The 14,580-nt window shown below is 44.3% G+C and overlaps 2 protein-coding genes across 2 annotated transcripts in view; both read left to right on the top strand.

Moving 5' to 3' along the window:
• The first annotated feature begins 410 nt into the window (after positions 1–410).
• Positions 411–14,580, top strand: part of LOC311297683 (NACHT, LRR and PYD domains-containing protein 3-like) — a 432,890-nt gene continuing 418,720 nt past the window's right edge. The window contains exon 1 of the mRNA XM_084420082.1: positions 411–476. The gene's annotated coding sequence lies outside the window, so the exon portion shown is untranslated. The remainder of the gene's footprint in view (positions 477–14,580) is intronic.
• The window catches only part of LOC311297684 (protein NLRC3-like), a 191,504-nt gene continuing 183,756 nt past the window's right edge, over positions 6,833–14,580 (top strand). The window contains exons 1-2 of the mRNA XM_084420086.1: positions 6,833–6,924; positions 7,119–8,846. Of these exons, the coding sequence (XP_084276212.1) occupies positions 6,908–6,924; positions 7,119–8,846 (1,745 nt within the window). The 5' untranslated portion in view covers positions 6,833–6,907. The remainder of the gene's footprint in view (positions 6,925–7,118; positions 8,847–14,580) is intronic.

Here is a 14,580-nt window from a genome sequence, read left to right as displayed (position 1 = left end):
CTGGAAAAGACGCCTAGTTGGTACGACAGGGTCACAGAGAATTTGCTTGAAATGAACATAGCTGAATTTATGTATATAAATAAATGGACAATTTTTATGATGTAGGCCAAAAATGAGCTTCCCCTCTTTGAAAGACCACCACTGGTTATAGGCGTACCGTAGTGATTCAGGGTAAGACAAAAACGCCGTTTGGAAGATGGATTCATGATGTACTCGCTCATTGTATACATTTTATAAATTTTTCACAAATAAAGTTACATTTTAGATGTACCTCCATTAACAGTCTACTCAACTAAAGTGAAAGTAAGTTAGAGTTCACCTGTCGACATTTTAAGCAGGTAAAATACCAACACGATACGGAAAAAACTGAGTATCAAAGTGTTTAATAGAAACGTTTACGCAGGAATGTCCGTGTATCTTTATGATGTTAAAGCTGGAGGATCTGAGATCCTGTATCTTGTAAAAGTTTGATCAAGGTGAGTGTTCATGTGTGTGTGAATTCCTCATATTAATATGAATCTCTGGATGACATTTTAAGTGATTCTTTTATATGAAATCTTTAATAAAGGGTTTCTTTCACTTCAATGTTTCTTTTGTGTTTCATGATGTCTGTGATTCTTCATGAGTTTAACAGCATATGTGTAAACTGTCACGGCTCCACCAGATCTACAGACTCCCCCCACTCGTTCACTCTCCCCTGATTACTAATCACCACACCTGTACCTCGTCACCTGTTCACTATATACATTCACTTGCACCACTCTTCATTGTCTGATCTCGTCTTTCCATGGACACACACACACACACACACACACATTCTACCTTGATCCTTGATCCTTGATCCTTACCTGTTCCACTTACCTGCCATCCTCGTCTTCTGACCCCGTTCCACGAACCTGCTAGCATCGTCAGTGACTCTCTTCCAAGTCTGCCATCAGCCTCGTTCTGGTCTCTACCTGTGAAGGACAATACTACTATTCATCAGCTAAGTTCCATTCAACTATATTCATTGTGTTCAACTCACCATTTACATCTGCTGGTTTCCGTGCTTCTGTTCATAATAAACCTCAGTTACATTATACTCACCTGTCTGCTTCATCACTCTCCATGACAGAAGATCAGACAAAATGCAGAATACCACAGAACCCGCTACGGATCCACCCCGCGATCCGTTTGCTGAGTTGGTTCACGCAGTCAGATTATCACTTCAGCCACCTTCTCCGGATAATCCACCTTCCCTTACCGCCGATGTTCATCACGCTGCTCAACCATCTCTTCTTCCGTCATCACCCGTACCATCCGCTACCTCTGCCAGTCCCATGGCCCGACCAGCGACATTCACCGTTGAGGCGGAGGACTGCAGCGGATTCATTCTACAGTGCTCCCTGTATTTCGCAACGCAGGCTCATCAATTTCCCAGCGATTCTGCCCGAGTGCCTTTGTGATATCCTTGCTGTCTGGCCGCGCACTCCAGTGAGCGCAATCACTGTGGAATTCCAACGCCCAAGTAACTAAATCGCTCAACAACTTCATCGGTCATTTCAAAGAGGTGTTCGGTCAGACTGCTTCGGAACTCTCCATCCACGATCAACTATTCAATCTACGTCAAGGTAAACACTCAGTCTGTTCCTATGCCTTACAGTTTTGCACCTTGGCGGCATCTAGTGGGTGGAATGAGACCGCCCTACTCACTGCTTTTTGCCATGGTCTTAACACTAACACCCGTCAACTCATGGTTGTGTATGATGACTCGTGGGATTGGAGAATTTCATACAGAAGACCATCCGTGTCTCTCAACGCCTAACCGTCTGTGTCAGTTCTTCCTCCAAGAGTAGAAACCCTATCTTGTACCACAGTTTATGTTATAACCTCTGATATGTGTCTCAGCGCAAGCCCTCATCGACAAAAAACGATGTTCTCAAGATCTTCGCATCCACACCATGCAGGGAAAGCCGCTGGGAAGGGGTCGCATTCGTCACTTCTCACCTACCCTGATGCTCCGCATTGGATGTTTACACACAGAGGACATTACCTTTATGGTGCTGGAGGAATCCATGGCAGATCTCATCCTGGGACGCCCGTGGATGATTCAACACCAACCACACATTGACTGGAGATCCGGTGAGATACTCCAATGGAGTGAGTGTTTTGTATCCTGTCTATCCTCTATTCAAAGAAATCCTGGCAACTCTTCATCTAACCTGAAACATCAGAGTCTCGCCATCCACTCCACCTCCGTGGAAAGTCCAGACATCACTCACAAGGTTGAAATTCCGTCAGAATACCGGGCGTTCCAGGATGTCTTCAGTAAACAACTGGCTACCAAATTACCACCTCATCAGCCATGGGACTGTGCTATCTACCTGCTACCTGGAGCCACCTTACCTAAGGGTAGGGTATATCCCTTGTCCATCCCTGAGCAGAAGGTCATGGAGGAGTAGGTCGAGGAAGCTCTTCAACAACAGTTTATTCGTCCATCCATGTCCCACACCCGCTGCTCTGGAACAACTGAAAGGAGCCTGTATCTTCTCGAAGTTGGACCTGCGTAGCGCTTACAATCTCATCCGTATTCGTCGAGATGATGAATGGAAAACAGCCTTCATCACACCCACAGGTCACTACGAGTACCGGGTTATGCCGTACGGCCTGTCCAACTCTTCAGCCGTGTTCCAGGGATACATGAACGAGGTATTCAGAGAATTCCTTAATCAGTTCGTAGTGGTTTACATCGATGACATCCTCATATACTCCCGGAACCTCTCAGAACATCATCACGTTACGTAGGTCCTAGAAAAACTTCGAAACCACCAGCTCTATCTCAGACTTGAAAAGTGCGAGTTCCACACCACCTCAGTCCACTTCCTTGGGTACGTCATAGATCAACATGGCTTACAGATGGACCAGAGGAAGGTGGACACCATCCGGAACTTGCCACAACCCACAACTGTCAAGGAACTTCAACGTTTCCTAGGATTCGCCAATTTCTACCGCAGATTCACTCACAACTACAGTCTCATCAGTTCACCTATGACTTCCTCCCTCAAAGGCCGGCCCAAGTCTCTGTCCTTCACCTCCGAAGCCTCAGAATCCTTTCAGCGGCTGAGGGACACCTTCCAGACCGCTCCGATCCTGGTCCATTCCAATCCTCACCTTCTCTTCATCGTCGAAGTAGATGCCTCTTCTACTGGGGTCGGAGCGGTTCTTTCTCAGCGGCAGGGTGACCCTCCTAAACTCCATCCATGTGCCTTCTACTCTAGGAAGCTGTCCTTGGCAGAGCAGAACTACGACATCGGGAATAGAGGACTGCTTGCTATCAAACTGGCCCTAGAAGAATGGAGATATTGGCTGGAGGGAGCCATTCACCAATTTGAAGTTATCACCGATCACCGTAATCTGGAGTACCTCAGAGAGGCTAAAAGACTGAATCCCCGTCAAGCCCAATGGGCATTGTTCTTCACACGGTTCAACTTCATCGTAACCTACCGCCCTGGAATCAAGAACTGCAAAGCCGATGCTCTTTCCCGTCTTCACCAAACTACTCCAGACGAAACCCTTTCGGAACCTATTCTCCCTCCAGTCATGTTCATCAGTCCCATCACTTGGGATATCGATGATCTCTCAAGAAAACCGTTCCACCCCTGCTCTGCCGAGAGGTCCAGAAGGGATTATTTACGTTCCACCACCTCATCTGCGTTTGGCCCTTCTGGACTCAGCCCACACATCTCCGGGCTCTGGACACCCAGGTAGTAGGCGTACCCTCTCGCTCCTACGTCAACGCTACTGGTGGCCCTCCATGCCTCAGGATGTCTCCCGATACGTCAAGGGTTGCTCAGTCTGTGCCGTTACCAACACCCCGAAAAGACTTCCGGAGGGTAAACTGGGTCCTCTACCGATTCCTTGTCGACCCTGGTCTCACATCGGTATCGATTTTATGACTGATCTGCCGAAGTCGAAGAACAACACCTGTATCTTCGTCGTTTTGGATAGTTTCTCCAAGGCCTGCAAGTTGATACCTATGCCCGGTCTACCCACAGCATTTGAAGCCACTGAATCTCTGTTCCAGCAAGTGTTCAGAAATTTCAGTATCCCCGAAGATATCGTGTCGGACCGGGGTCCTCAGTTTATCTCGAGAGTGTGGCAAGCTTTCTTCAAACTTCTAGGAGTCTCCGTAAGTCTTTCCTCTGGCTACCACCCACAAACCAACGGCCAGACTGAGTGCAAGATCCAAGAAATTGGGAGATACCTGAGGTCTTACTGCCACCAGAACCAGGACAGCTGGAGCCAATACCTCCCCTGGGCAGAATATGCACAAAACTCTCTTTGCCAGTCCACCACTGGGCTCACCCCGTTCCAGTGCCTATTTGGTTACCAACCTCTGCTGTTTCCTTGGTCGGGTGAGCCCTCGGAGGTTCCAGCTGTCAACCACTGGTTTGAGCAGAGCGAGAGGGTATGGGACTCGGCTCACGTGCATCTCCAACTGGCAGTGCGGAGACACAAAACAAGCTGATCGTCGTCGCACCTCCACTCCACTGTATCAACCAGGACAGAAAGTATGGCGGGACATCTACACGGGACATCTGTCTTCGCCTGCCCTGCCGTAAGCTGAGTCCTCGATACATTGAACCGTCCAGAGGCAGATCAATGAAGTTACCTATAGACTCAACTTACCACCTCACTTTAGAATCTCACCTTCCTTCCATGTGTCACTCCTGAAACCTCACACTGAACCTGTCTCTCCTCCTCCCACAGATCCTGGTGCTGCTGACGTACCTCCTCCCAACCTTGTCGAAGAGGAGCCTATCTACCGGGTGCGAGACATTCTGGACTCACGACGACGAGGTGCCAGATTAGAGTACCTAGTCGACTGAGAGGACTTCGCACCAGAAGAACAATCTTGGGTTGCTTGTGACGATATTCTCGATCCAGCAATCCTTACCCAATTCCACACCGAGCACCCAAATCGTCCAGCTCCCAGGGGTCATGGTAGACCTTGTCGCCGTCGGCATCATCTTTCCACCCAGTCGTCAGGAGCCGCCCATGGAGGAGGTGGTACTGTCACGGCTCCACCAGATCTACAGACTCCACCCACTCATTCACTCTCCCCTGATTACTAATCACCACACCTGTACCTCGTCACCTGTTCACTATATACTTTCACTTGCACCACTCTTCATTGTCTGATCTCGTCTTTCCATGGACACACTACCTCGATCCTTACCTGTTCCACTTACCTGCCATCCTCGTCTTCCGATCCCGTTCCACGAACCTGCTATCATCGTCAGTGACTCTCTTCCAAGTCTGCCATCAGCCTCGTTCCGTTCTCTACCTGTGAAGGACAATACTGTTATTCATCAGCTAAGTTCCAGTCAACTATCTCCATTGTGTGCAACTCACCATTTACATCTGCTGGTTTCCGTGCTTCTGTTCATAATAAACTTCAGTTACATTATACTCACCTGTCTGCTTCATCACTCTTCGTGACATAAACATGAGCTTGAGTTAACACAGTCACATGCTCCTTTTTCTCCCACACTCCAGATATGTTCAGCTAAATTATGAAGGTTGTTTAATTTAATCATTTAATTTAGTGTCTGAATGTTTCTTCATTCAGAGTCAGTGGAGGAGATCAAACTCATCAGATTCTCCTATATCTTCATCATGGCTGATTCACAAGGATCCAGAGATGGAGATTTTACTCCAGGACGCAGGTACTTTCAACAAACACTGTTAAATATTGTGTTACATCTCAGAAAAAGATCAGTCAAAAATCAATCAGAAAAAAATTATAATTGGGTTTTATTGACTAAATATTTTAAAATATTTTACTTGTATACTTTTTTGATTAGATCAGATAACATTTTAATCTGTTTTATGGTCATGTTACGATGGGCCTCACCTATGGGGCATGTTGTCACATTTCACTTCCATTCTTGCAGGGGAAATAAAGTATACACTGAATTAATGAAACAAAACCACATAATTGTACTACTAGACATGTGTGAAATTAATGGGGGAAAATAAACACTCTGAACCCCAAGTGGATTTACACAAACTGAAAAAAGTGTTAGGTTGTGCCCCACTCTCCCCTATCATTTCTATAAAAGTTAGAGTTAAAAGCAACATTTATCATTCAGTCTGTTACTAGCAATGACATCAAGTAAATGTAACGCTGAGATTTTTTTTCCACCTCTATACAATGTAATAGGTGTAAAATGAATCAGAATATTCTAACTGCTGGTTCAGAAAGTTTGTTGAAGTTTGTTTGGTTTGTTGAGAGCTACACAGTGCTGTTTCACACCAAGACAAAACATTTGCAAAACACGCTGAGTTATAGACGTTAAAGCAAATGTGTTACAACACTCCCTGGTGTTTCCTAAGACAGAAGATTCCAGTAAAAGTGCACAACATTTATAAGTCTGTATGCTTTTTATTTTACTTAAGTTTGAAAACCAGTTCACTCCAGCAGAAGAGCTCAGACCCAGAGTCCAGCTGTGTGTCTATGAAGAGTAACTGCTCTATGGATCCGCCACTAAAGTTTAAGAGTGGAGACACACAGTCTGATCTCAGGTATATCATTTCTATAAAGTTATGCTTATAGTATTTGATTTTTATGAAATTGTTAATATACAGCAGTGTAATGAGTTACAATCCTGCAAGTTTCAGTCTATTAATACTTATCATTGTGCTCTTGTGTAAAGCTCTATGTATTGTATTGTATTGTTAATGCATTCACACACTGTAAAAGCTGTTGGTCTGTTACTCAGTTAATGACACAATTACATCAATATCAGTGTGTCTGATTCTTTACCCTCTTCATTCTGATTTAAGGTCAAATCTTCTATCCAGACCAGCTAAAAACAAAACTGTGTTCAAGCCTGTGATTCAACCACAAGACTTTAATAAAAGCATGTATCCTGGTTTCAGGTAAAATGCAGGACTTTTGTTGCTGTTATTTTAGGTGCTGCAATTCACATCACACATCTCTCAAACACATGATTAATGATTAAAACATTTCAGACACCCAATGATGTTCTGTGTCCCATAATACAGCACACGTTTTAATTTATGGTTATTTACTTCTCTAACTTGTGTAATAATGTGGTATTTTAATCTTACAGCCATGACTCTAAACCTGCTGAAGTCCTCAACACACTGAGATCAAATCTGAGACAGAAGTTTGAGTGTTTGTATGAGGGAATATCAAAGCAGGGAAACCCAACACTCCTGAATGAGATCTACACAGAGCTCTACATCACAGAGAGTGGAAGTGGAGAGATCAATAATGAGCATGAGGTGAGACAGATTGAGACAAAGTCCAGGAGAGCAGAAACAGAGGACACACCGATCAAATGCAGTGACATATTTAGACCTTTACCTGGACAAGACAAACCCATCAGAACTGTGCTGACAAAGGGAGTCGCTGGCATTGGGAAAACAGTCTCTGTGCAGAAGTTCATCCTGGACTGGGCTGAAGGGAAAGAGAATCAGGACGTCCAGCTCATATTTCCACTTGCTTTCAGAGAGCTCAACTTGACGAAGGACAAAACATTCAGTCTTTCAGATCTTCTTCATGTCTTTTTCCCTGAAACCAAAGAAATGGAAATATCCAGTGATGATTATAAAGTTTCGTTCATCTTTGATGGTCTGGATGAGTGTCGTCTGTCTCTGGATTTTCAGAGCGATGTGAGGTTGTGTGATGTGACTGAATCAGCCTCAGTGGACGAGCTGCTGACGAACCTCATTGTGGGGAATCTGCTTCCCTCTGCTGTCATCTGGATCACCTCCAGACCAGCAGCAGCGGATCTCGTCCCCTCTGAGTGTGTCCATCGAGTGACAGAGGTACGAGGGTTCAGTGACACACAGAAGGAGGAATACTTCAGGAAGAGAATCAGTGATCAGAGTCTGGCCAACAGGATCATCTCACACCTGAAGTCATCAAGGAGTCTCTTTATTATGTGCCACATCCCAGTGTTCTGCTGGATCTCAGCCACTGTTCTAGAGGAGATGTTGAGTGAAGCAGAGAGAGGAGAGATTCCCAAGACTCTCACTCAAATGTACACACACTTCCTGATCATTCAGACCAACATCAAACATGAGAAGGACTATGAGAAGAAAGTGAAAGATGAAGACATGATTCTCAAACTGGGGAAACTGGCTTATCGGCAGCTTGTGAAAGGCAACCTGATCTTCTATGAGGAAGACCTGAGCGAGTGTGGCATTGATGTGGCAGAAGCATCAGTTTACTCAGGATTGTGCACTCAGATCTTCAGAGAGGAGTTGGGCTTGTATCAGGGGAAAGTCTTCTGCTTTGTTCATCTGAGCATTCAGGAACATCTAGCAGCTCTATATGTGCATCTCTCCTTTATCAACAATAACATCAATGTGTTTGACCAGATTACCAAACCAACTAATGGAGACAAAGTTTCACTATCTGATATCCATCAGAGAGCTGTGGATGAGGCTTTAGACAGTAAAAATGGGCATCTGGACCTTTTCCTTCGTTTCCTTCTGGGTCTGTCAATGAAGTCTAATCAGAGTCTCTTACAAGAACTAAACACACAGACAGCAAACAGCTCTCACAACAATGAAGAAACAGTTGACTATATTAAAGAAAAGATCAGTGAAAATCCCACGCCAGATAAATACATCAATCTGTTTCACTGTCTGAATGAACTGGGTGATCTTTCGCTAGTGAACGAAGCTGAACCTCATATGAGCTATGGAGGATTACGTAATGTGAAACTCTCCTCGTCTCAGTGGTCAGCTTTAGTGTTTGTGTTGTTGTCTTCAGAGAAGACACTGCAGGAGTTTGACCTGAAGAGCTTAATTGGAGCCAGAAATGATCGGTAAGTAACACTAAATGCAATCATTACAGTCTAAAACATTATGAACAAAGAGAAACTAAGAGATCAGATGTGTTTAAATCATGGGGCACAGATTGATTTCTGGGATATTGTAGATAATTTGAGGGTGTTTCTCAAACAGTGGCTGTGTCCTAGTTGTAACGATGCTGAGGAAGACAGGTGAAGACGAGGATCTAAACGCAGGGTATTTTAATAAAGTAACAAGAAACATGGAACACAGAACTCAAAGGAACAAAACCAGGGGAATCACAAAGGCAACCATTACACGTACAACAACTGACCAAGTAACAAGTGAAACACAAGGGCTATAAATACACAGGGACCAACAAGCTAAACAAGATAACAAGGGGGTGTGGCTAATTAGAAACACCTGGGAAGACTAATAAACTAGAAAACTACAAAGGACTACAAAACATGGCACAGAACAGGAAATAACAAGTCCACACAAGACAAGGGGAACACAAGACAGGAATCATGACACTAGTAAGGCTGCATATCTCGACTGCCACGTCATCAAGCGCCTCTGAAGACACAAATAATGTATTCAGAGATGAAGGCATAAATGTTATCTTATGTTTCTTTGTAAATTAATCACTGAACACTAAACTTACAATAATGTAAGACACTGGGAGACACAGACGGCTGTCATTCACTGTATTGCATTAATAAAAAAGCCAGTTAATATAAAGATATTTAATGTAAAGTATTTTTCCAAAATTAAGTTTTAATAGTAATAGCAAGTGGAGAGCCGCGGATCCTCCTGATGATGAAAATTACGTCACACGGACGGCCAAAGTAAACTTGACAAAAGTGAATTGCCTTGATGGCGTTCCTGGTGGCGTTTAGCTCTTCACAGTGGCGTAGCGGACGGGCATGCAGGGCATATTCAATTATTGTTGTTATTAGGCTACTTTTATCATTATTAATTATTATTTCAATTCAGTTGTCCCGCAATATTTTCAAAGTGCTGTGACGTGCTGACGTTAACTGACGTGCTGTGAGGATAAAAGATTAGATTATATGATGAAGACGAGCAGCTCGCCCTTGAGGAGAAATGTGAGTCTGTAATAGGGATGGCGAAAACTAAAAATTTTCTTGACCGACCACTGAGCCTCATTAGCCGGTTGAAACCGGTTAACCGATTAGTTTAAAATATGCTACGCTATTTGAAATAACAGCCATTTCGAGCCGCGCCTGCAATTTCGCAACTCTGTCGCATATCTCTGCCGCTCTGCCTCCCGCTCACACACACACACACACACACACACACACACACACACACACACACACACACACACACACACACACACACACACACACACACCCGCCCTTCCAGTCACGTCACTTTTTTTAAAATCCCCTACAGCGCAAACCATGAGTCCCGCAAACGAGCTTGTATGTAATCAGAGGACAAATGGCTCCTTAGTTTCGAAATGGTTCGGGTACAAGGTGATCGCGTTGAAAATAAAGGCGTTTGTCTAGCGTTAGAAGCTCATTTGAAACATTGCCGCGGCTCATTTAAGAAAATGACAGCTCCGAAGAGACACTGCTTTAGTTTGAGGTAGTGCTAACAATAATAAAGAAAGATGATGATCATCATCACCTTACATCATAGATGATGTGCTACTACTGTATTTAAGCACTGTATCACACAAGTTGCAACTTTCATCTGTGTCATTCTTTTTGGTGAAATGGTCCCACACACTACTTTTCTTTGCACGCTTCATCCTGTCGTCTGCCCTGGCTCTAACCTTGAGTGTTTTTGCCTGTAGCCTTTACTTTTCGCAAACCTTGTGAGCGTGCGAACCCAAACGGTGTGACCTCGCGCCAAATGTTTTTATTGGTTTATTAAGTACAAACAGGCGAGTTATGAAAAATTGAGTGTGAGGGATTTGTTCACTTCACACAAAAAGATCTTGGAATGAGATGGCTAACTGTAGTAGCGTTTAGTCCACTGTCTATAATAGCCTAATTTAGAGATCAATTTTTACACAAGATTTTTTTTTTAACCGACTACCGACAACTTTGATCGGTTAACGTTGATAGGGTCAACCATCGGTCAAACGGTCATCGGTTAACATCCCTAGTCTGTAAAGGATTGTAAAAATGATGGCGCACTCGCAGAAGCACTTCGAGCAAGGTGGAATTTATTTACAGTGTCAGAGAAGTTCATCTACAGTGTAGAATATATACAAGTGCCCACATAAATGACAAAACAAAACAAATCCAAAGTACCAAATAAACAACAAAAGGGAAAAATAAACCAGAAAAATACTACATTTATATATATACACTGCTCAAAAAATTAAAGGAACACTTTGAAAACACATCAGATCTCAATGGGGAAAAATATCATTCTGGATATCTATACTAATATGGACTGGGTAATGTGTTATGAACGAAAGGATGCCACATCGTTTGATGGAAATGAAAATGATCAACCTACAGAGGATTGAATTCAAAGACACCCCGGAAATCTAAGTGAAAAAATGATGCAGCAGGCTTGTCAATTTTGCTGAAATTTCATTGCAGCAACTCAAAATGGTACTCAGTAGTTTGTATGCCCCCACGTGCTTGTATGCATGCCTGACAACGTCGGGGCATGCTCCTAATGAGACGACGGATGGTGTCCTGGGGTATTTCCTCCCAGATCTGGACCAGCGCATCACTGAGCTCCTGGACAGTCTGAGGTGCAACCAGGTGATGTCAGATAGACTGAAACACAATGTCCCAGAGGTGTTCTATTGGATGTAGGTCAGGTGAGCGTGGTGGCCCTTCAATGGTATCATTCCTTCATCCTCCAGGAACTGCCGCATGCTCTCGCCACATGAGGCCGGGCATTGTTGTGCACCAGGAGGAACCCAGGACCCACTGCACCAGCATAGGGTCTGACAATGGATCCAAGGATTTCATCCCGATACCTAATGGCAGTCAGGGTGCCATTGTCTAGCCTGCAGAGGTCTGTGTATCTCTCCATGGATATGCCTCCCCAGACCATCACTGACCCACCACCAAACCGGTCATGCTGAACGATGTTACAGGCAGCATAACATTCTCCACGGCTTCTCCAGACCCTTTCCTGTCTGTCACGTCCTCAGGGTGAACCTGCTCTCATTTGTGAAAACCACAGGGCACCAGTGGCGGACCTGCCAATTCTGGTGTTCAATGGGAAATGCCAATCGAGCTCCCTGGTGCTGGGCAGTGAGCACAGGGCCCACTAGAGGACGTCGGGCCCTCAGGCCACTCTCATGAAGTCTGTTTCTGATTGTTTGGTCAGAGACATTCACACCAGTGGCCTGCTGGAGGTCATTTTGTAGGGCTCTGGCAGTGCTCATCATGTTCCTCCTCGCACAAAGGAGCAGATACCGGTCCTGCTGATGGGTTAAGGACCTTCTACGGCCCTGTCCAGCTCTCCTAGAGTAGCTGTCTGTCTTCCTGGAATCTCCTCCATGCTCTTGAGACTGTGCTGGGAGACACAGCAAACCTTCTGGCAATGGCACGTATTGATGAGCCATCCTGAAGGAGCTGGACTGCCTGCGCAACCTCTGTAGGGTCCAGGTATCGCCTCATGCTACCAGTAGTGACACTGACCCTAGCCAAATGCAAAACTGGTGAAAAACAGTCCGAAAAGATGAGTAGGGAAAAAACGTCAGTGGCCTCCACCTGTAAAACCATTCCTGTTTTGGGGGTTGTCTCACTGTTGCCCATCTAGTGCACCTGCTGTTAATTTCATTAACACTAAAGCAGCTGAAACTGATTACCAACCCCCTCTGTTACTTAACTGACCAGATCAATATCCCAGGAGTTTCACTGACTTGATGCTATTCTCTGATTAAAAAGTGTTCCTTTTATTTTTTTGAGCAGTATATATATATATATATATATATATGGAAAATAAGTATTTGAACACCCTGCTATTTTGCAAGTTCTCCCACTTGGAAATCATGGAGGGGTCTGAAATTGTCATCGTAGGTGCATGTCCACTGTGAGAGACATAATCTAAAAAAAAAAAAAATCCAGAAATCACAATATATGATTTTTTAACTATTTATTTGTATGATACAGCTGCAAATAAGTATTTGAACACCTGTCTATCAGCTAGAATTCTGACCCTCAAAGACCTGTTAGTCTGCCTTTAAAATGTCCACCTCCACTCCATTTATTATCCTAAATTAGATGCACTTGTTTGAGGTCGTTAGCTGCATAAAGACACCTGTCCACCCCATACAATCAGTAAGAATCCAACTACTAACATGGCCAAGACCAAAAAGCTGTCCAAAGACACTAGAGAAAAAATTGTACACCTCCACAAGGCTGGAAAGGGCTACGGGGAAATTGCCAAGCAGCTTGGTGAAAAAAGGTCCACTGTTGGAGCAATCATTAGAAAATGGAAGAAGCTAAACATGACTGTCAATCTCCCTCGGACTGGGGCTCCATGCAAGATCTCACCTCGTGGGGTCTCAATGATCCTAAGAAAGGTGAGAAATCAGCCCAGAACTACACGGGAGGAGCTGGTCAATGACCTGAAAAGAGCTGGGACCACCGTTTCCAAGGTTACTGTTGGTAATACACTAAGACGTCATGGTTTGAAATCATGCATGGCACGGAAGGTTCCCCTGCTTAAACCAGCACATGTCAAGGCCCGTCTTAAGTTTGCCAATGACCATTTGGATGATCCAGAGGAGTCATGGGAGAAAGTCATGTGGTTAGATGAGACCAAAATAGAACTTTTTGGTCATAATTCCACTAAACGTGTTTGGAGGAAGAAGAATGATGAGTACCATCCCAAGAACACCATCCCTACTGTGAAGCATGGGGGTGGTAGCATCATGCTTTGGGGGTGTTTTTCTGCACATGGGACAGGGCGACTGCACTGTATTAAGGAGAGGATGACCGGGGCCATGTATTGCGAGATTTTGGGGAACAACCTCCTTCCCTCAGTTAGAGCATTGAAGATGGGTCAAGGCTGGGTCTTCCAACATGACAATGACCCGAAGCACACAGCCAGGATAACCAAGGAGTGGCTCTGTAAGAAGCATATCAAGGTTCTGGCGTGGCCTAGCCAGTCTCCAGACCTAAACCCAATGGAGAATCTTTGGAGGGAGCTCAAACTTCGTGTTTCTTAGCGACAGCCCAGAAACCTGACTGATCTAGAGAAGATCTGTGTGGAGGAGTGGGCCAAAATCCCTCCTGCAGTGTGTGCAAACCTGGTGAAAAACTACAGGAAACGTTTGACCTCTGTAATTGCAACTGTACCAAATATTAACATTGATTTTCTCAGGTGTTCAAATACTTATTTGCAGCTGTATCCAGGGTGGGAATTATGTAATTTTAGGGGCAAGGCCATTTGGCCTCCACCTTTTCTTTTTTTTTAGGGGCACCAAGGCCATATGACAGGGCACAAAGGCCATCGTACAATTCGATGGTTTTCCCATTCAGATTGATACCATAACATCCTAATTTGGAATAAGACATGGATTATGACTTTTTTCATAAAAAAAAAAAAAACATTTTTTAATGAGAGAGAGAGCACCATTACATCCAGAAGGTATACACCCTCACACAACAATAGAAACAACACAAATGCCAATAAAAGCATTCAGAAACAACACAAATGCCAATAAAAGCATTCAGAAACAACACAAATGCCAATAAATTAATAATTTCCTGCATTGTCGAACGCTCTTCTTCATGTGTTTCAAATATGGACTATAAT

This window comes from Rutilus rutilus (genome assembly GCF_951802725.1).
Source record: "Rutilus rutilus genome assembly, chromosome: 9".
In the NCBI taxonomy this organism is placed as follows: Eukaryota; Metazoa; Chordata; class Actinopteri; order Cypriniformes; family Leuciscidae; genus Rutilus; species Rutilus rutilus.
Note: the sequence above shows the minus strand (reverse complement) of the source record. Positions and strands in the feature narration are given on the sequence as shown.